This window comes from Vicia villosa, linkage group LG6 (assembly GCF_029867415.1).
Source record: "Vicia villosa cultivar HV-30 ecotype Madison, WI linkage group LG6, Vvil1.0, whole genome shotgun sequence".
In the NCBI taxonomy this organism is placed as follows: Eukaryota; Viridiplantae; Streptophyta; class Magnoliopsida; order Fabales; family Fabaceae; genus Vicia; species Vicia villosa.
In genome coordinates this window covers 10,825,478-10,849,904 of record NC_081185.1, presented here as the reverse complement: position 1 = coordinate 10,849,904, position 24,427 = coordinate 10,825,478, and the positions used below count along the sequence as shown (strand labels likewise).

At 29.5% G+C, this 24,427-nt stretch overlaps 1 protein-coding gene across 1 annotated transcript; it reads left to right on the top strand.

Annotated features, from left to right (window-relative positions):
* Positions 1–4,077: 4,077 nt before the first annotated feature.
* LOC131608895 (glycine-rich RNA-binding protein 2, mitochondrial-like) lies at positions 4,078–7,561 on the top strand. The gene is made up of 5 exons (XM_058880479.1): positions 4,078–4,228; positions 5,251–5,395; positions 5,468–5,536; positions 6,418–6,524; positions 6,809–7,561. The coding sequence occupies exons 2-5, from the start codon at positions 5,260–5,262 to the stop codon at positions 7,259–7,261; spliced, it is 765 nt and encodes a 254-aa protein (XP_058736462.1). The 5' UTR covers positions 4,078–4,228; positions 5,251–5,259; the 3' UTR covers positions 7,262–7,561.
* Positions 7,562–24,427: the final 16,866 nt, after the last annotated feature.

The window sequence follows — 24,427 nt, the reverse complement described above, 5'->3', positions numbered from 1 at the left end:
CCAATTACAATTCAATATGATTATTTTTATTTAGAGCATTATTGTGTTCCATTTTTCCGTACAAAATACTAAACCATCAAAAATACAAAATAAAATAAGATAGTTTTGAAACAAAATTCCCCCAGAAGAACTTCATGAACTTCAAAGTTTAATAATCCTTGAGGCCCTGATTTAAATTATCTGCCACTAAAAGTCCACAGTATCAATCATCAAAATATTCTGGAAAATGTGATTCCAAGTAAAAATACCTTAGAAAATGTGATTCCAAATCAAGTAGCAGCAATATGAAAACACTCAAGTTCACTACCACCATTAGAGTCACTACTACCATGCTTATAGAAGTTAACTTTTTGCAGAAACTTATCCTGTATAATATAAGAAAATATGGACTTAGAGGAACATTTGGTAATATGGTTATAAATAACACTTGACTTAAATTAATAAGAATAACAATACAGAATTTTAAACAAAATATATAAAAAAAACAATAAAAAACTATCATGTAGTATACTGATAGTTTATGCTGCTACTAACAATGGTCACAAAATAGATTAGTTTAAGAGACATTATAAAAAGTAAAAGAAAACATATCATACTCATAATTTTACAACAGTTTTTTTTATTATTGGTTTAATGATTATTGGTTTAATGTATAAAATTTATAACAAGTTTGAACAAATGTATAACAAGTTTGAACAAACTAACAAATGTATAAAACTTTTAACTGAGAATAATGAAAATCAATACATCTCATATATTATATATCATAGTTTTACCTCATGTTCTGTAGCTTCTTCCAATATGTGTTATCTGTCATAAAGCCACGGAGAAAAAAATCAACATTATATTTCTGGTTTTATTATAACAAGTTTGAACAAACTAAAAAATGAAACTAAGTTGATGAATTTTTTAAGAGCTTATTTGCTTATAAGCTCACAGATCTATAATAAGAAATTAAAAAAAGAGATTTTCAATTTTGAGTGGCTAATATCTCAGCATATTAGTTGGTACCATTAGATTAATATACCAGCTTCAAACATTAATAGATCATCAGTAACATGTGTATCTTCATCAACAACAGGTGAATTGCTTCTTCGGAAAGAGCAAGATTAAGTTATCAGTAACATTGAGAAATAATTTACAAAACAAATCATGAGAAACAAAGTAACATTGTGAAAATATTCTACAAAGTTATCATGAAAAACAAAAATATATGCTAATAAAAATGTTTGCTTGATACATTTTTAGATCCAACTCTTTCCCTTGCTATTTGGATGTTTTCAGATCCAACTTCCTGCATTCTCATAGATCCCCGTTTATATTTGTTGATAGGCCCTTCCATTTAAAATAAGAGTTAAATGACTTTTGCCCCTCTGCCATATAGTGTGTTTTGGTTTACCCCCTTAATTTTTTTTATGGCGTAGACCTTAAAAAAAAGATTCCATCATTAAAGCTCCTGTTCCATTTTTTTGACCAAGATTCTTAGAATCTTGCCTACGTGGCGTGCTGACTGTGTATTTGCTGCACACGTGACATTTTTTTTTAATTTTTTTAATTTCCACGTGGAATTTCGTTTTTTTTAATTTTTTTTTTGAAAATTTTTTTTGAATTTTTTTAAGTTGGCACTTGTAGGTTAAAATGGGATACTCCCACCAAGTGAGCTACATGTTTTGGGTTAATTGTTTTTAACTTGATACTTGTAGGTTAAAATGGGATACTCCCACCAAGTGAGCTATATTAATAATTAGTTACAATATAATTATACAGTATATATTATACATAGTTATAATTAGTTACATAATTACAATATAATTGGTTACAATATATACTATACATATTTACATATAACTAGTTACAATATAATTATTTAAATAAGTTTATAATAAAAAATTAATTTAATAACTTTAATATATAATTAAAAAAATAACGTTAATATATTAATTGCACTTTTATATAATTAAAAAAATATCGTTAATATATAAAATTAATATTAAATGAAAAAATTTATTAACTATAAGTATTACTTCATATTCAAATAAATTTATAAAATAAATAATTTATGAAGTAGCAGTAAACAAATAAGTATATTATAAAATAGCAGTAAACAAACAAATAATTTATGAAATAATATATATGTAAAAATAGCAGTAAACAAATAAAATATTATAAGATAGTTTCTGAAATATAGAATGCATTATATAATTTATACTTTCAGTTCAAATAATAAACAACATAAGTTGTTTGTTCTAGTGGTAGTGCCTCTCCTCTTTAATGTAGAGGGCAAGTTCCATTCTTTGCAAAATTTTATAATTTTATTGAAAATAAATAGTGTGATATAATATAAATAATTAAAATTTCGATGACTAACTTTTATCCGTCTGTGCACATTGATATTCACTTTATTGAAAAATAATATTCTTAAATATAGGGATTTTTTGAGTTTTTTCTTTATCATTTTGTATAAAACTACTGTTAAATAAGTAGATTAAATTATCATTTCACTTGGAGATAAACTTGTAAAATTATATTTTAAACAAAATTTTTTATTCTAGTTATTCTAGAAGATTATGTTAGGAAATAGTTACTGCATGTTTGATTTCAATTCTAAATGGGATAAAAACATTTTTACAAAAAAAAAAAATTCAAAAAAAAAAGAAATTCCACGTGGAAATTAAAAAAAAATAAAAAATGCCACATGTGCAGCAAATACATAGTCAGCACGCCACGTAGGCAAGATTCTAAGAATCTTGGCTAAAAAAATGGAGCAAAGACTTTAATGATGGAATTTTTTTTTTAATGTCTGCGCCAATTTTTTTTAAGGAGGTAAACCAAAACACGCCTATATGACAGGGGGCAAAAGTCATTTAACCCTTAAAATAATTTACATATATTTTCAAAACACAAAAAAAAAAACAATAAGAATTTGGCTTAATTGCAATTTTGGCTCCTCTATTATCTATTTTTTTGGGTTTTGGTCCCTCTATTTTAAAATCTAGAATTTTAGTCCCTTTATTTTAGTTTTTTTGAGAATTTTGGTCCCCTTGCAAATTCGAAGACAATTTTTAATCAAATGGAACTCACATTGATGACATGTTCAACATAAATCTTAAATAAAATTAATTTTTTTTAACATTTCAATGTTGAACTGACACTGACACATCATCAATGAGAGCGTTATTTCATTTAAAATTGCCTTTGAATTTGCAGGGGGACCAAAATCCTCAAAAAACTAAAATATAGAGACTAAAATTTCGGATTTTAAAATAGGGGGATCAAAATCCAAAAAAAAGGATAATAGGAGGACTAGCCTAAGAATTTCTATAGATCTGGAAGAAAAACTTGTAGTCTTCCATTAAAAAGTAAAAGTTACATAACAAAAAATATATATCTAACACTTTTGACTTACTTTTAAGTTATAAAAGATAAGCTTTGACTTGTAAGTTGTAAGATTTCCTCCTTCAAGGCCATGTAATCACTGAGAATTCCAGTAACTTTCAATCTGCAAGATCAAAACACAACATTATTAAATACAAAAACTTATACTTATCCAAACATAACATAAAAAAACTTAACCCTAAATCACTCTTAGTGATACACAAAACTTACAATTCACTAAACATAAACTCTGTATCACTTTCAGAATTACCCAACCCATAAATAATTATCTTAAAAAGATCAGAAATCAAATAATACTAACCTTTTGATAGATAAGAGAAGACAATGAACATAAATTAGAGGTGAGGTGACGATTAGAGAGAAAGGCAAAGATGGCGGTAGGAAAAAGAGAAAGAAGAACTAAGTAAGAGGCAAAGTGAAAGGAACTAGGGTTTTAATTTCAGATCTGATATTAGTATGAATAATTATAATAATAAAATATTATTTGGGCTCGGTCGGGGTCCGATCACCGATGAGTTTATTATTTTCATCCGAACCGAACCGAAGAAACCCATTAAAAGCCGAACCAAGCACCCGGTTTAATCGATAAACCGGTTTAATCCGACCCGGATCGTTAAATTAAATTTGGGTCGGTCGGACAACCTCGGTTGAATACCGTTTGAAAAAAAAATTAACAAAATCTGTTTGTTGATACAGAAGCATCTGGACGTCACAGAATTCCCCACGTGTCAGTTCCAAAGCCCTAATTTTTTAGGTCACCATAAAAATTGAGGGTTTAACCATTTTCATTTCATTCTTTCGAGTTCAGAAACAACGAGAAGCGCTTTTCCAGGTACGTAGTAAGATCTCAAGATCACAATTTTCTCACTACCCTTTTCCCCGTTTTCAAATACAATTTCACAGTTTTTCGATTCAGCTTCTTTGGCTTTTGTTAATTTCTTCGTGTTTACCAGTTATTTGGGTTTTCTAGTAGTTATAGATTTTTCAGTATTTTGATTTGGTGATGCTTATTATTCTGCAAGATTTGTGTTTTACTGATTGCGAGTCTTTTATTTTGTGAAAGATTCAATTGGGGTTTTGAATCCAAATGAAATGATAAATTTACATTTGAGTTTTGATATATTGAGTAATGATTTTGTTATTGGGTTTTTTGCTTACAAGTTTGTCGTATAGTTTCGGATCATAGGAGCATTTGTGAGAACAATATACTTTTCTGGTTATCAATTGAATGTGAGAGAGCCATGTAGCTCCGAAATGTTTATCAGTATCGATGTCCAAAACCGAAACCTTCAACCCTTGTGATTAGGTTTAATTTATTATTATTTTTTTTCAAATTATTACCAGTGTTGACGTGTTGGTGTCGTATTTTCAGTTTCCGGTGTCAGTGCTTCATAGTGAGAGAGACATAGTTAGCTAAATTGTCATGAAGCACTGACATCGATATACTAACCCCGACACTTGTAATTAGGTTTAATTTATTCATTTTTTTCAAATTATTACCAGTGTCGGTGTGGTGTTTCCTGTGTACGGGCTTCATAGTGAGATAGACATAGCTAAATAGCTGTGAAACACTGACACAAATATGTGCTTCACAGTGAGAGAGACATAGTTAGCTAAATAGCTATGAAGCGCTGACACAAATACGAGATGTTGATAATATTCTAAGATAGAATTTAGAGAGTGAATGTGGCTAATGTGAAATTATATTTCAATTTCATCAGATAGTATAACAGATTTAATTTCATTTAATGGAATTTAGGGTGAACCTTTGTACTTAGCAAAGGTTGGTTATAATGAACAATGGATATATCTTTTTTAGTGATACTAATTTTCTGAGGTTTTATGTTTTTTAAGGTTTGAGCAATGGCGTTCTTTGGAAAAATTGGGAACTTACTCAAGAGCTCTGCTGTCAAGCACATCAATCATGATATTTCTATGTCTACTCCTTTGGCATTCCAAGCGATTAGATCTATGTCATCTGCGAAGCTTTTTGTTGGAGGTACATTTGTTTATCATGAGTTTTTCTAAATGGAATTTAGATATAGTTTTTAACATTTCAAATGCAATGCAGGTATTTCATATAGCACTGATGATACCAGTCTCCGAGAACATTTTGCTCGCTATGGGGAAGTTATTGATGGTAGTTTTCTTTCTGTCTCTTGCAATCTACTAGTTTTTCTTCGTTTTAGGTAGAGCAATATCAAACAAATCATGATTTTGTCCCAAGAGCGTGTAGCCTAGTTGTTAGAGTTAGACGGGGAAGGAGTATTAAGAGGAGGTCAAGGGTTCAATCCCTGCTGCCAATGTAGTCAAGATCTAGTGCTGGATCATAAGATCGTAAGATCTTACATGCTAAGGATGCCTAAGAGTGCTATGATTAGAGAGAGATTGTTTGGGCCTGTATTATGATTTTCATGTTTTTGTGCATGTGTGCGTATATATATGTATGAAATTACCCCTTCTTTTGGTAGGATCTTACGTGCTGTGACGATCCAAATTTTACGTTTCACTAGCCGATAAGATCTGATGCTTGACCACATTGCCTGCTGCTAACAGATTTTCCCTCCCCCTAACAAATTAACCACTAACATTTGTCTATCAAAAAAAAAAAAAAAAGAGTTTCCACTCTTAAATTGTTTCTGGATCTTACATAGTAAGCCAAAGCAATCCAATAAGATGTTCAATTTATGTATGACTTGATAGAATGCTTAGTGTTACTTTGTTTTGATAAATGAAAATATTTCTTGGAAGTAAAGGTCACTTATTTATACTTGTGTACATATGCTATTGTTTCTTTCGTGGGTGTACTCGATCTTGTTCTTGTTTCCTTTTTTTGGTTAGAATTAGTTACAATAATAGTTGTTTAAATGCCACCAGTTGTCATGTGTAACAAAATGGCAAGCAGTTACAAATAGTTATATAACAAACAATAAAAACGGTAGCTTTGTCAAGCATGTCTACTTCATAATATGGTGCTTATTGATTTGTACACTGAAACTGGTCTTTTTAATATTCCTCCAGCAAGGGTTATTACAGATCGTGAAACAGGAAGGTCCCGAGGTTTTGGCTTCATAACTTTTACAACAAGCGAGGATGCATCTGCTGCCCTTCAGGCCATGGATGGCCAGGTAAAATCGGTTTCATATTATATATGAATATTATGAAATAGTGAAATACCTTATATTCAGACCTGGAGGAAGTAACTGCAGTTGTTTAGTCAAGATAAGATAGAAATATTGAATATATAGGCATATGTAGTTGTAAATTACATAATGCATGTAACAGGAGTATTACAATTTCACCATCTAGTTGTTTGTTTCGATTGACTCATTTTGCTGTTCTTTGCAAAGCTAAAAAATTTTGGTAATGTTTCTTGTATAGCATCTAATGACTAAATCATGTTGTCTCACAGGATCTTCATGGTCGGACAGTACGAGTGAACTATGCTACAGAAAGGTCACGTCCTGGGTTTGGTGGTGGAGGCGGCTATGGAGGAGGTGGAGGCTATGGCGGAGGTGGTGGATACGGTGGTGGTGGTGGCTATGGAGGCGGTGGCGGAGGCGGATATGGTGGTGGTGGATTTGGTGGTGGCGGCTATGGTGGTAGTACTTATGGTCGTAATGATAATAGAAACAGTGGAAGCTATGGAAGTGGTAGTTATGGTGCCCCGGGAAGCTATAGTGGTGGCAATGTCGAGACTAGTTACGCTGCTGCTCCTGGTGAACAGGGAAGCAACTCTAATTTGGGATATGATGGTCAACTTGGTAGCCACCAAGATGGTGGTGAATTCGTTGAGCCACTTGAAAACAACCATGCGGCAGAGAACAATGATGAACCTAACGACTACGCAGAGACTCGGAGGTGAGGCGAGAGTATTATGAAGGAATTCCTTGCAAAGAGCAAGTAAATTGTGGCACTGAATGGTTTATAATCAAATGTGTTTCAAATATTTTCGTACTTTTTTCCCCTTTAATTTTTCAGAAACTTGATTGTTTGGCATAAATTTGATAGTTTGTCAGCTCAAGGACTGATGTAAAAATAAGACCTTTCTAGGATTGATTGCAACTACATTTATAAATTTTGTTTCCCTTTTGTTGCTTGGCATGTTTTGAGAATGGGGCAACAATCAATTATATGGAAATTTTAACTTTGTTGTTTAGTATAAGTCACTGTGTATAAAGCAACTTTACCAATCATCCTCCTAGTTTTCAAATTTCATATGGATTTCTAGAAAAAAATCAAATTGCAAGAGTATATAACTCAATGAGGTTACTAACTGATAATATTGAAAGAAAGTAAGAGAATATATAAAACATTGTGTAAGACGATAGATTCAGTGAGGTTAACAATGCCACTAGACATAGAATAAATTAATCTTTTCATTAGGAAATTTTACAACTACATGTATAATTAGAAAGAAGATTGTGATTATTAATAAGTGCTGAAATTTGAGATGTGTTTGTCAATGAATTTGATGAAATAATAGGTAAAACATCTTGATTTTCTTCTTTTGTGAATGGTTTTCTTGAGAAACAGTTTCTATATATTGTTGATGGTTTTCTTTGAAAAATTGGAGATGAAATGACACACATCAAAGTTATGGTTAGATTTTTTGCAATTAGTGCAAAACCTAGAAATTGGGACTTTATTAGGTTTAAAATTGGATTTTTGTTTTGTTTGAGAGGTTTTTGTTATGATAATTTATAGAAAAAGGTATGTTTTAAAGTCGGCATTCTTGTTGAAGAATTATTGAATCTTTGTTAAAGGAGAAATTAGAGGATTTAAGATGTCGCATTCTTGTTGAAGAATTATTGAATCTTTGTTAAAGGAGAAATTAGAGGATTTAAGATGTCATTCAAAAATTTATATCTGACACCCTCCAACGATAGGTGCTATGATGACTCTTATTTCTTTACAAAATTATTTTGAAATTTATTTTTACAATTATTGAAAATTTCAAGAAAATATCGGATTTGATGAAATAATAGGTAAAACACCTTGATTTTCTTCTTTTGTGAATGGTTTTCTTGAGAAACAGTTTCTATATTGTTGATGGTTTTCTTTGAAAAATTGGAGATGAAATCACACATATCAAAGGTATGGTTAGATTTTTTGCAATTAGTGCAAAACCTAGAAATTGGGACTTTATTAGGTTTAAAATTGGATTTTTGTTTTGTTTGAGAGGTTTTTGTTATAATAATTTATAGAAAAATGTATGTTTTAAAGTCGGCATTCTTGTTGAAGAATTATTGAATCTTTGTTAAAGGATAAATTAGAGGATTTAAGATGTCATCCAAAAATTTATATCTGACACCCTCCAACGATAGGTGCTATGACTCTTATTTCTTTACAAAATTATTTTTATAATTATTGAAAATTTCAAGAAAATGTCGGATTTTTCTAAAAAATTGGGTAGTTCATTTTCGACGCTACTGAACTAACTTTTGAGAGAGAGAGAGAGAGAGAGGGGGGAGAGAGAGAGAGAGAGAGAGAGAGAGAGAGAGAGAGAGAGAGAGAGAGAGAGAGGTGTCTCGTGTAGGTCAGGCGCAATTTATTTGTGCCTAAACAAAAAGATGCCATATTTAACTGTGACAATATTTTACGAGGCCCCTATTTAGCCATGATTTACCCGTGTCAAGTTTTGGTTCATGCACGGTAGTCCGCCTAAGAAAAATTGAATTCCAACAATAATCTCTATTTACAAATGTGTGGAATTAATTATTTCAATAAAACCGATATTTGAGTAATATGATTTTAAGGCAGATAGAAATATCCAAACAATTTAACATAAATCAGGTCCTTCTCAATTTTTCATGATCATTTGATTCAAAATAAATTTTAAGATTGTCTAATACGCCACATGTCTTACTCACCCATCCTGGGTTTTTTTTTTAAAATACCTCAAAAATTTGGATTTCGAATTCCAGACGCACCAAAACACACACTAAATACAAAAAAATGTACGGATTTTGAAATCAGGACGTACCTCAACACTCCACAGCAAACCCAACCTCGAAACTGTGGCTAAATCAAAGTTAAAAATACGTTTGAATTTCAAAATTTAGACTGAACTTACGAATATTGAAATTTAGGCGTTTTCATTTAAGTAAACGCGTCATGTCTTTCCCTCTTCTTTCCCTTCCATTTCAAATTAAAAAAAAACTAGTGTAGGACAAAGCTCTCACTAGTGTCTACTCTTGTTCCAACTTTGTTTCAATATTTCTCTCAAGTTATACTCCTGTTCGTTTGAACCTAGGATCTTCATCAACTTCTACTCCTTTCCATTCAAGCTATTCAATATTTCTCTCAAGTTATACTCCTGTTCGTTTGAACCTAGGACCTTCATCAACTTTTACTCCTTTCCATTCAAGCTAAGCACATTCATCTCTCACATTTGATAAATTTCTCATATCCTTTCTTTTTGTGATTTAGGATACATGCAATAGAAATGTAAGTTTGTTTGGTCCTAATAAAATTTGGTATGAATTTGGGACATTTAAGGATTAAGGTATGTGTATTAACTAGTTCCACTCTAGTGCGTTTAGTCTAGATTTTGAAATTCAGACCCTTTAAACGAATACCAAAATCCAAATTTCTCAGTTTTTAAATTTTGTTTGCCAATACATTATTTATGCTTCTTTGATTATGATGTGTCTTTACTTGTTTGATTATATAAAAAAATGGATGGTGAACAACATAGATACAAACATGGTCGAATGGCCTAACATGCTTCATTGCACAGGAAGAAAGCTAGACTTTCACAACTTGCAGTTGGTGAATTGTCACATGTTGTTGTGAGATTGTCTTATCGAGGTCATGTATCTTCGACTCATAACAAAGCACATGTTGCTCCTATTCATGTTGATATACATATGCATGATTCACGTCCTGTAGTCGAACCTGATGTTGTTGCATATGATAATTTTTCGGGAGGCTCCAAAGACATTTCTTTACTTCCTTTATATGCACATCATGCCACACTTCATGTGTAGGAGAGAGGTAGCATAATGTTTAATTACTCTTTTTAACATTTTTTTATACTAATCTAACTGTCTGACGTAGATGTATTTATTTTTCCACTTATTTTTTATAACAATTTTTTATAAAGCATCTTTTAAATAAATTTTACCTAAAAAAATATTGCATATATTTACAAATAAATGTATATAATAAAATCATCAAGAATTTGAATTACTAGAATTAACTAAAAAATGGCGAACTTAAGGCGAAACGAGCTTAACAAATAGGTGATGCAGGCTTTAACGGGGCGGGCTAAGGCGGACGAAGACTTTTGGCGGGGCGAGCTTTGATGGGCGGCGGGCCCAAAATCTAAACTCAAAATGTCATTTTAAGGAAGGTGCGCGGGCCGGCCCATGGGCCACCGTCCATTTTGCCACCCCTACTTTTATGTAATATAAAACATGAAAGTCTTCAAAAAGACCAAACTTTGCAAGTTTAACAAACTTCGTGACATTTATGTAGTATATAGCACACAAAAATATTCCAAAATACCAAATTTTTGCAAGTTTAATGAATTTCCTACCTTTTATGTAGTATAGCACACAAAAATCTTCAAAAAGACCATGTTTTGCAAGTTTAACAAACTTCGGAACATATATGTAGTATAACACATGAAAATCTTCCAAAATACAATGTATGCAAGTTTAACAAACTTCATGACTTTTACGTAGTATAGTACACGGAAATCTTCGAATACTTTATTAAGTATAACACAAGCAAAAAGTTTGCAAGTTTAACGAATTTCGTTAATTTTATAGAGTATAACACACGAAAATCTTCTGAAATACCAACGTATAAAAGTTTCACGAACTTTGTGTATTTTAGTTTGTATACCGCACGAAAATCTTCCTAAATTCCTAAGTTTGCAAGTTTAACGAACTTCCTGACTTTTATGTAGTATACCACACGAAAATCTTTAAAAAGACCAAATTTTCCAAGTTTAACGAACTTCGTGAATTTTATGTAGTATAACACACAAAAATCATCCAAAATACCAATGTATAAAAGTTTCACGAACTTCGTGTATTTTATGTAGTATAGCACACGAAAATATTACAATATTCCAAAGTTAGAAAATTTAACGAATTTCATGTCTTATATGTAGTATAAACACACAAAAATCTTCAAAAAGATCAAACTTTTTCAAGTTTAATGAACTTCTTCACTTTATGTAGTGTATCACACAAAAATCTTCAAAAATACCAATGTATGTAAGTTTAACAAACTTCCGGACTCTTATGTAGTATAGCACACGAAAAATCTTCAAAAAGACCAAATATTGCAAGTTTAACTAACTTCGTGACTTTTATGTAGGATAACACACCAAAATCTTCCAAAATACAAATGTATAAAAGTTTAACGAACTTCGTGTATTTTAAGTAGTAAAGCACATGAAAATCTCCAAAATATCAAAGTTTGCAAGTGTAACAAACTTTGTGAATTTTATGTAGTATAGCATAAGAAAATCTTCAAAAAGGCCAATTTTACAAGTTTAACGAACTTCGTGACTTTTATGTAGTGTAGCATACGAAAATCTTCCAAAAGACCAATGTATGCATGTTTATCGAACTTCATGCCTTTAATATAGTATATCACGCGAAAATCTTCCAAAATACCAAAATCTTGCAAGTTTTATGAATTTCATGACTTTTATGTAGTATAGCACACAAAAATCTTCAAAAAGACCAAGTTTTGCAAGTTTAACAAACTTCTTTTATTTTAAGTGTATAGCACATAAAAATGTTCCAATATACCAAATTTTGCAAGTTTAACGAACTTCGTTAATTTTATGTTGTATAACTCACGAAAATCTTCCGAAATACCAATGTATGAAAGTTTCACGAACTTCGTGTTTTTTAGTTTGTATACCACACGAAAATCTTCCAAAATTCCTAAGTTTGCAAGTTTAACAAACATTCTGACTTTTATGTAGTATACCACACAAATATCTTTTAAAAGACCAAATTTTTCAAGTTTAACGAACTTCGTGAATTTTATGTAGTATAACACACAAAAATCTTTAAAAAGACCAAGTTTTGCAAGTTTAACAACCTTCTTTTATTTTGAGGGTATGGCACATGAAAATGTTCCAAAATACCAAAGTTTGCAAGTTTAACGAACTTAGTTAATTTAATGTAGTATATCACACAAAAATCTTCTAAAATACCAATGTATGCAAGTTTAACTAACTTCCTGACTCTTATGTAGTATAGCACACGAAAAATCTTCAAAAAGATCAAATATTGAAAGTTTAACTAATTTCGTGACTTTTATGTATTATAACATACAAAAATCTTCCAAAATATAAATGTATAAAATTTTAACGAACTTCGTGTATTTTATGTAGTATAGCACATGAAAATCTACAAAATATCAAAGTTTGCAAGTTTAACAAACTTTGTGAATTTTTTGTAGTATAGCACACAAAAATATTCAAAAAAGAACAAACTTTGCAAGTTTAACGAACTACGTGACTTCTATCTAGTATAACACACAAAAATATTCCAAAATACCAATGATTAAAGTTTAACGAACTTCGTCTATTTTATGATGTATACCACTTGAAAATCTCCAAAATATCAAAGTTTGCAAGTTTAACAAACTTTGTGAATTTTATGTAGTGTAGCACACAAAAATCTTCAAAAAAGAACAAACTTTGTAAGTTTAACGAACTTCGTGACTTTTATGTAGTATAACACAAGAAAATCTTCAAAAGGCCAATTTTATAAGTTTAACGAAATTCGTGACTTTTATGTAGTATAGCATACGAAAATCTTCCAAAATACCAAGGTATGCATGTTTATCGAACTTCATGCCTTTCATGTAGTATAGCACACGAAAATCTTTAAAAAGACCAAACATTGCAAGTTTGACAAACTTCGTGATGTTTATGTAGAATATAACACACAAAAATCTTCAAAAATACCAAAATTTTCAAGTATTATGAATTTCATGACTTTTATGTAGAATAGCACACAAAAATCTTCAAAAAGACCAAGTTTTGCAAGTTTAACAAACTTCGTTTATTTTAAGTGTATAGCACATGAAAATCTTCCAAAATAACAAAGTTTGCAAGTTTAACGAACTTCGTTAATTTTATGTAGTATAACACACGAAAATCCTTCGAAATACCAATGTTTGAAAGTTTCACGAACTTCTCGTTTTTTAGTTAGTATACCACGCGAAAATCGTCCAAAATTCCTAAGTTTGTAAGTTTAATGAACTTCTTGACTTTTATGTAGTATAACACACAAAAATCTTCAAAATACCAATGTATGAAAGTTTATCGAATTTCGTACACACGAAAATCTTCCAAAATACCAAAGTTTGCAAGTTTAGCGAACTTCGTTAATTTTATGTAGTAAACACAAGAAAATCTTCCGAAATACCAATGTATAAATGATTCACAAACTTCGGGTTGTTTAGTTTGTATACCACACGAAAATGTTCCTAAATTCCTAAGTTTGCAAGTGTAACGAACTTCTTGACTTTATGTAGTATACCACACGAAAAATCTTTAAAAAGATAAAATTTTCCAAGTTTAACGAACTTCGTGAATTTTATGTAGTATAACACACAAAAATCTTCCAAAATACCAATGTATATAAGTTTCACGAATTTTGTGTCTTTTATGTAGTATAGCACACGAAAATCTTCAAAAAGACAAAATTTTTGCAAGTTTAATGAACTTCTTGACTATATGTAGTATAACACACAAAAATATTCCAAAATATCAAAGTTTGCAAGTTTAACAAACTTCGTGACTCTTATGTAGTATAGCACACGAAAAATCCTCAAAAAGACAAAATATTGCAAGTTTAACTAACTTCGTCACTTTTATGTACTATAACACCCAAAAATCTTCCAATATACAAATGTATAAAATTTTAACGAACTTTGTGTATTTTATGTAGTATAGCACATGAAAATATACAAAATATCAAAGCTTGCAAGTTTAACAAACTGTGGGAATTTTATGTAGTATAAGCACAAAAAACCCTTCAAAAAGAACAAACTTTGCAAGTTTAATGAACTTCGACTATTATCTAGTATAACACACAAACATCTTCCAAAATACCAATGATTAAAGTTTAACAAACTTCGTGTATTTTATGAAGTATACCACATGGAAATCTCCAAAATATCAAAGTTTGCAAGTTTAAAAAACTTTGTGAATTTTATGTAGTATAGCACCCAATGATCTTCAAAAAAGAACAAACTTTGTAAGTTTAACGAACTTCGTGACTTTTATGTAGTATAACACACAAAAGTCTTCAAAAAGACCAATTTTACAAGTTTAACAAACTTCGTGACTTTTATGTAGTGTAGCATACGAAAATCTTCCAAAATACCAATGTATGCATGTTTATCGAACTTCATGCCTTTCATGTAGTATTGCACGCGAAAGTCTTCAAAAAGACCAAACATTGCGAGTTTAACAAACTTTGTGACATTTATGTAGAATATAGCACACAAAAATCTTCCAAAATACAAATTTTTTGCAAGTTTTATGCATTTCATGACTTTTATGTAATATAGCACACAAAAATCTTCAAAAAGACCAAGTTTTGCAAGTTTAACAAATTTCTTTTAATTTAAGTGTTTAGCACATGAAAATGTTCCAAAATACCAAAGTTTGCAAGTTTAACGAACTTCGTTAATTTTATGTATTATAACACACGGAAATTTTCCGAAATACCAATGTATAAAAGTTTCACGAACTTCGGGTTTTTTTGTTTCTATACCACACTAAAATCTTCAAAAATACCAAAGTTTGCAAGTTAAACTTTGTTAATTATATGTAGTATAATACACGAAAATATTCCGAAATACGAATTTATAAAAGTTTCACGAACTTCGGGTTGTTTAGTTTGTATACCACACGAAAATCTTCCTAAATTCTTAAGTTTGCAAGTTTAACAAACTTCCTGACTTTTATGTAGTATGCCACACGAAAATCTTTAAAAAGACTAAATTTTCCAAGTTTAACGAACTTTGTGAATTTTATGTAGTATATTACACAAAAATCTTCCAAAATACCAATGTATAAAAGTTTCACGAACTTCGTGTATTTTATGTAGTATAGCACACGAAAACATTACAATATTCCAAAGTTTGAAAATTTAACGAATTTCATGTCTTATATGTAGTATAAACACTCAAAAATCTTCAAAAAGACCAAAATTTTCAAGTTTAGTGAACTTCTTGACTTTATGTAGTGTATCACACAAAAATCTTCCAAAATACCAATGTATGCAAGTTTAACAAACTTCCGGACTCTCATGTAGTAAAGCACACGAAAAATCTTCAAAAAGACCAAATATTTTAATTTTAACTAATTTCGTGACTTTTATGTAGTATAACATACAAAAATCTTCAAAATACAAATGTATAAAATTTTAACGAACTTCGTGTATTTTATGTAGTATATAGCACATGAAAATCTCCAAAATATCAAAGTTTGCAGGTTTAACAAACTTTGTGAATTTTATGTAGTATAGCACACAAAAATCTTCAAAAAAGAACAAACTTTGTAAGTTTAACGAACTTCATGACTTTTATGTAGTATAACACACAAAAATCTTCCATAATACCAATCATTAAAGTTTAACGAAATTTGTGACTTTTATGTAGTATAGCATACGAAAATCTTCCAAAATACCAATGTATGCATATTTATTGAACTTCATGGCTTTTATGTAGTATATCACACAAAAATCTTCAAAAAGACCAAACATTGCAAGTTTAACAAACTTCGTGACATTTTTGTAGAATATAGCACACAAAAATCTTCCAAAATACCAAAACTTTGCAAGTATTATGAATTTCATGACTTTTATGTAGTATAGCACACAAAAATCTTCAAAAGACCAAGTTTTGCAAGTTTAACAAACTTCGTTTATTTTAAGTGTATAGCACATGAAAATCTTTCAAAATACCAAAGTTTGCAAGTTTAACGAACTTTGTTAATTTTATGTAGTATAACACACGAAAATATTCCGAAATACCAATGTATGAAAGTTTCACGAACTTCGTGTTTTTTAATTTGTATACCACGCGGAAATCTTCTAAAATTCCTAAGTTTGCAAGTTTAACGAACTTCGTGACTTTTATGTAGTATAACACACAAAAATGCTTCAACATACCAATGTATGAAAGTTTATCGAATTTCGTACAAAGAAAATATTCCAAAATACCAAAGTTTGCAAGTTAAACTTTGTTAATTATATGTAGTATAACTCACGAAACTCTTCCGAAATACCAATGTATAAAAGTTTCACGAACTTCGGGTTGTTTAGTTTGTATACCACACGAAAATCTTCCTAAATTCCTAAGTTTGCAAGTTTAACGAACTTCCTGACTTTTATGTAGTATACCACACGGAAATATTTAAAAAGACCAAATTTTCCAAGTTTAACGAACTTCGTGAATTTTATGTATTATAACACACAAAAATCATCCAAAATGCCAATGTATAAAATTTTCACGAACTTCGTGTATTTTATGTAGTATAGCACACGAAAATATTACAATATTCCGAAGTTAGAAAAACTAATGAATTTCATGTCTTATATGTAGTATAAACACACAAAAATCTTCAAAAAGACCAAATTTTTCAAGTTTAGTGAACTTCTTGACTTTATGTAGTGTATCACACAAAAATCTTCCGAAATACCAATGTATGCAAGTTTAACAAACTTCCTGACTCTTATGTAGTATAGCACACGAAAAATCTTCAAAAAGACCAAATATTGCAAGTTTAACTAACTTCGTGACTTTTATGTAGGATAACACACAAAAATCTTCCAAAATACAAAGGTATAAAAGTTTAACGAACTTAGTGTATTTTAAGTAGTAAAGCACATGAAAATCTCCAAAATATCAAAGTGTGCAAGTTTAACAACTTTTGTGAATTTTATGTAGTATAGCACACAAAAATCTTCAAAAAAGAAAAAACTTTGCAAGTTTAACGAACTTCGACTATTATCTAGTATAACACATAAAAATCTTCCAAAATAACAATGATTAATGTTTAACGAACTTCGTGTATTTTATGTAGTATACCACATGAAAATCCCCAAAATATCAAAGTTTGCAAGTTTAACAAACTATGTGAATTTTATGTAGTATAGCACACAAAAATCTTCAAAAAAAGAACAATTTTGGCAAGTTTAACAAACTTCGTAACTTTTATGTAGTATAACACACGAAGATGCTTCAAAATACCGATGTCTAAAGCTATATCGATCTTCGTGTATTTTATGTAGTATAGCTCATGAAAATCTTCTAAAATACCAAAGTTTGCAAGTTTAACGAATTTCGTTAATTTTATGTAGTATAAAACACGAAAATCTTCCGAAATACCAATGTATAAAAGTTTGACGAACTTCGTGTTTTTTAGTTTGTATACCACACGAAAATCTTCCAAAATTCCTAAGTTTGCAAGTTTAACGAACTTCTTGACTTTTATGTAGTATACAACACGAAAATCTTTAAAAAGACCAAATTTTCCAAGTTTAACGAACTTCGTGAATTTTATGTAGTATAACACACAAAAATCTTCCAAAGTACCAATGTATAAAAGTTTCACGAACTTCGTGTATTTTATGTAATATAGCACACGAAAATATTACAATATTCCAAAGTTTGAAAATTTAACGAATTTCATGTCTTTTATATAGTATAACACACGGAAATCTTCAAAAAGACCAAATTTTGCAAGTTTAGTGAACTTCTTGACTTTATGTAGTATATCACACAAAAATCTTCCAAAATACCAATTTATGCAAGTTTAACATACTTCCTAACTCGTATGTAGTATAGCACACGAAAAATCTTCAAAAAGACCAAACATTGCAAGTTTAACAAACTTCGTGACATTTTTGTAGAATATAGCACACAAAAATCTTCCAAAATACCAAAATTTTGCAAGTATTATGAATTTCATGAATTTTATGTAGTATAGCACACAAAAATCTTCAAAAGACCAAGTTTTGTAAGTTTAACAAACTTCTTTTATTTTAAGTGTATAGCACATGAAAATCTTCCAAAATACCAAAGTTTGCAAGTTTAACGAACATTGTTAATTTTATGTAGTATAACACACGAAAATCTTCCGAAATACCAATGTATGAAAGTTTCACGAACTTCGTGTTTTTTAGTTTGTATACCACGCAAAAATCTTCCAAAATTCCTAAGTTTTCAAGTTTAACGAACTTCGTGAATTTTATGTAGTATAACACACAAAAATGCTTCAAAATACCAATGTATGAAAGTTTATCGAATTTCTTACACATGAAAATCTTCCAAAATACCAAAGTTTGCAAGTTAAACTTTGTTAATTATATGTAGTATAACACACGAAAATATTCCGAAATACCAATGTATAAAAGTTTCACGAACTTCGGGTTGTTTAGTTTGTATACCACACGAAAATCTTCCTAAATTCCTAAGTTTGCAAGTTTAACGAACTTCCTGACTTTTATGTAGTATACCACACGGAAATATTTAAAAAGACCAAATTTTCCAAGTTTAACGAACTTCGTGAATTTTATGTAGTATAACACACAAAAATCATCCAAAATACCAATGTATAAAAGTTTCACGAACTTCGTATATTTTATGTAGTATAGCACACGAAAATATTACAATATTCCAAAGTTAGAAAAACTAACGAATTTCATGTTTTATATGTAGTATAAACATACAAAAATCTTCAAAAAGACCAAAATTTTCAAATTTAGTGAACTTCTTGACTTTATGTAGTGTATCACACAAAAATCTTCCAAAATACCAATGTATGTAAGTTTAACAAACTTCCGAACTCTTATGTAGTATAGCACACGAAAAATCTTCAAAAAGACCAAATATTGCAAGTTTAACTAACTTCGTGACTTTTATGTAGGATAACACACCAAAATCTTCCAAAATACAAATGTATAAAAGTTTAACGAACTTCGTGTATTTTAAGTAGTAAAGCACATGAAAATCTCCAAAATATCAAAGTTTGCAAGTGTAACAAACTTTGTGAATTTTATGTAGTATAGCATACGAAAAATCTTCAAAAAGGCTAATTTTACAAGTTTAACGAACTTCGTGACTTATATGTAGTGTAGCATACGAAAATCTTCCAAAATACCAATGTATGCATGTTTATCGAACTTCATGCCTTTAATGTAGTATATCACACGAAAATCTTCAAAATGACCAAACATTGCAAGTTTAACAAACTTTGTGACGTTTATGTAGAATATAGCACACAAAAATCTTCCAAAATACCAAAATTTTGCAAGTTTTATGAATTTCATGACTTTTATGTAGTATAGCACAAAAAATCTTCAAAAGACTAAGTTTTGCAAGTTTAACAAACTTCTTTTATTTTAAGTGTATAGCACATGAAAATGTTCCAAAATACCATAGTTTGCAAGTTTAACGAACTTCGTTAATTTTATGTTGTATAACTCACGAAAATCTTCCGAAATACCAATGTATGAAAGTTTCACGAACTTCGTGTTTTTTAGTTTGTATACCACACGAAAATCTTCCAAAATTCCTAAGTTTGCAAGTTTAACAAACATCCTCACTTTTATGTAGTATACCACATGAATATCTTTTAAAAGACCAAATTTTCCAAATTTAACGAACTTCGTGAATTTTATGTAGTATAACACACAAAAATCTTCAAAAAGACCAAGTTTTGCAAGTTTAACAAACTTCTTTTATTTTAAGTGTATAGCACATGAAAATGTTCCAAAATACCAAAGTTTGCAAGTTTAACGAACTTCGTTAATTTTATGTAGTATATCACACAAAAATCTTCTAAAATACCAATGTATGTAAGTTTAACAAACTTCCTAACTCTTATGTAGTATATCACACGAAAAATCTTTAAAAAGCCAAATATTGAAAGTTTAACTAATTTCGTGACTTTTATGTATTATAACATACAAAAATCTTCCAAAATATAAATGTATAAAACTTTAACAAACTTCGTGTATTTTATGTAGTATAGCACATGAAAATCTCCAAAATATCAAAGTTTGCAAGTTTAACAAACTTTGTGAATTTTTTGTAGTATAGCACACAAAAATATTCAAAAAAGAACAAACTTTGCAAGTTTAACGAACTTCGTGACTATTATCTAGTATAACACACAAAAATATTCCAAAATACCAATGATTAAAGTTTAACGAACTTCGTGTATTTTATGAAGTATACTACATGAAAATCTCCAAAATATCAAAGTTTGCAAGTTTAACAAACTTTGTGAATTTTATGTAGTATAAAACACAAAAATCTTCAAAAAAGAACAAACTTTGTAAGTTTAACGAACTTCGTGACTTTTATGTAGTATAACACACAAAAGTCTTCAAAAAGGCCAATTTTACAAGTTTAACAAACTTCGTGACTTTTATGTAGTGTAGCATACGAAAATCTTCCAAAATACCAATGTATGCATGTTTATCGAACTTCATGCCTTTCATGTAGTATTGCACGCGAAAGTCTTCAAAAAGACCAAACATTGCGAGTTTAACAAACTTTGTGGCATTTATGTAGAATATAGCACACAAAAATCTTCCAAAATACAAATTTTTTGCAAGTTTTATGCATTTCATGACTTTTATGTAGTATAGCACACAAAAATCTTCAAAAAGACCAAGTTTTGCAAGTTTAACAAATTTCTTTTATTTTAAGTGTTTAGCACATGAAAATGTTCCAAAATACCAAAAATTGCAAGTTTAACGAACTTCGTTAATTTTATGTATTATAATACACAGAAATTTTCCGAAATACCAATGTATAAAAGTTTCACGAACTTCGGTTTTTTTTGTTTCTATACCATACTAAAATCTTCCAAAATTCCTAAGTTTGCAAGTTTAACAAACTTCCTGACTTTTATGTAGTATACCACACGAAAATCTATAAAAAGACCAAATTTTCCAAGTTTAACGAACTTCGTGAATTTTATGTAGTATAACACACAAAAATCTTCCAAAATACCAATATATAAAAGTTTCACGAACTTCGTGTATTTTATGTAGTATAGCACACGAAAATATTACAATATTCCAAAGTTTGAAAATTTAACGAATTTCATGTCTTATATGTAGTATAAACACTCAAAAATCTTCAAAAAGACCAAAATTTTCAAGTTTAGTGAACTTCTTGACTTTATGTAGTGTATCACACAAAAATCTTCCAAAATACCAATGTATGCAAGTTTAACAAACTTCCGGTCTCTCATGTAGTAAAGCACACGAAAAATCTTCAAAAAGACCAAATATTTTAATTTTAACTAATTTCGTGACTTTTATGTAGTATAACATACAAAAATCTTCAAAATACAAATGTATAAAATTTTAACGAACTTCGTGTATTTTATGTAGTATATAGCACATGAAAATCTCCAAAATATCAAAGTTTGCAGGTTTAACAAACTTTGTGAATTTTATGTAGTATAGCACACAAAAATCTTCAAAAAAGAACAAACTTTGTAAGTTTAACGAACTTCATGACTTTTATGTAGTATAACACACAAAAATTCTCCATAATACCAATCATTAAAGTTTAACGAAATTTGTGACTTTTATGTAGTATAGCATACGAAAATCTTCCAAAATACCAATGTATGCATATTTATTGAACTTCATGGCTTTTATGTAGTATATCACACAAAAATCTTCAAAAAGACCAAACATAGCAAGTTTAACAAACTTCGTGACATTTTTGTAGAATATAGCACACAAAAATCTTCCAAAATACCAAAACTTTGCAAGTATTATGAATTTCATGACTTTTATGTAGTATAGCATACAAAAATCTTCAAAAGAACAAGTTTTGCAAGTTTAACAAACTTCGTTTATTTTAAGTGTATAGCACATGAAAATCTTCCGAAATACCAAAGTTTGCAAGTTTAACGAACTTTGTTAATTTTATGTAGTATAACACACGAAAATCTTCCGAAATTCCAGTGTATGAAAGTTTCACGAACTTCGTGTTTTTTAGTTTGTATACCACGCGGAAATCTTCTAAAATTCCTAAGTTTGCAAGTTTAACGAACTTCGTGACTTTTATGTAGTATAACACACAAAAATGCTTCAAAATACCAATGTATGAAAGTTTATCGATTTTCGTACAAAGAAAATATTCCAAAATACCAAAGTTTGCAAGTTAAACTTTGTTAATTATATGTAGTATAACACACGAAAATCTTCCGAAATACCAATGTATAAAAGTTTCACGAACTTCGGGTTGTTTAGTTTGTATACCACACGAAAATCTTCCTAAATTCCTAAGTTGGCAAGTTTAACGAACTTCCTGACTTTTATGTAGTATACCACACGGAAATATTTAAAAAGACCAAATTTTCCAAGTTTAACGAACTTCGTGAATTTTATGTAGTATAACACACAAAAATCATCCAAAATACCAATGTATAAAATTTTCACGAACTTCGTGTATTTTATGTAGTATAGCACACGAAAATATTACAATATTCCGAAGTTAGAAAAACTAATGAATTTCATGTCTTATATGTAGTATAAACACACAAAAATCTTCAAAAAGACCAAATTTTTCAAGTTTAGTGAACTTCTTGACTTTATGTAGTGTATCACACAAAAATCTTCCAAAATACCAATGTATGCAAGTTTAAACAACTTCCTGACTCTTATGTAGTATAGCACACGAAAAATCTTCAAAAAGACCAAATATTGCAAGTTTAACTAACTTCGTGACTTTTATGTAGGATAACACACAAAAATCTTCCAAAATACAAAGGTATAAAAGTTTAACGAACTTAGTGTATTTTAAGTAGTAAAGCACATGAAAATCTCCAAAATATCAAAGTTTGCAAGTTTAACAAACTTTGTGAATTTTATGTAGTATAGCACACAAAAATCTTCAAAAAAGATAAAACTTTGCAAGTTTAACGAACTTCGACTATTATCTAGTATAACACATAAAAATCTTCCAAAATAACAATGATTAATGTTTAACGAACTTCGTGTATTTTATGTAGTATACCACATGAAAATCCCCAAAATATCAAAGTTTGCAAGTTTCACAAACTATGTGAATTTTATGTAGTATAGCACACAAAAATCTTCAAAAAAGAACAATTTTTGCAAGTTTAACAAACTTCGTAACTTTTATGTAGTATAACACACGAAGATGCTTCAAAATACCAATGTCTAAAGCTTTATCGATCTTCGTGTATTTTATGTAGTATAGCTCATGAAAATCTTCTAAAATACCAAAGTTTGCAAGTTTAACGAATTTCGTTAATTTTATGTAGTATAAAACACGAAAATCTTCCGAAATACCAATGTATAAAAGTTTGACGAACTTCGTATTTTTTAGTTTGTATACCACACGAAAATCTTCCAAACTTCCTAAGTTTGCAAGTTTAACGAACTTCTTGACTTTTATGTAGTATACAACACGAAAATCTTTAAAAAGACCAAATTTTCCAAATTTAACGAACTTCGTGAATTTTATGTAGTATAACACACAAAAATCTTCCAAAGTACAAATGTATAAAAGTTTCACAAACTTCGTGTATTTTATGTAATATAGCACACGAAAATATTACAATATTCCAAAGTTTGAAAATTTAACGAATTTCATGTCTTTTATATAGTATAACACACGGAAATCTTCAAAAAGACCAAATTTTGCAAGTTTAGTGAACTTCTTGACTTTATGTAGTATATGACACAAAAATCTTCCAAAATACCAATTTATGCAAGTTTAACATACTTCCTAACTCGTATGTAGTATAGCACACGAAAAATCTTCAAAAAGACCAAACATTGCAAGTTTAACAAACTTCGTGACATTTTTGTAGAATATAGCACACAAAAATCTTCCAAAATACCAAAATTTTGCAAGTATTATGAATTTCATGAATTTTATGTAGTATAGCACACAAAAATCTTCAAAAGACCAAGTTTTGCAAGTTTAACAAACTTCGTTTATTTTAAGTGTATAGCACATGAAAATCTTCCAA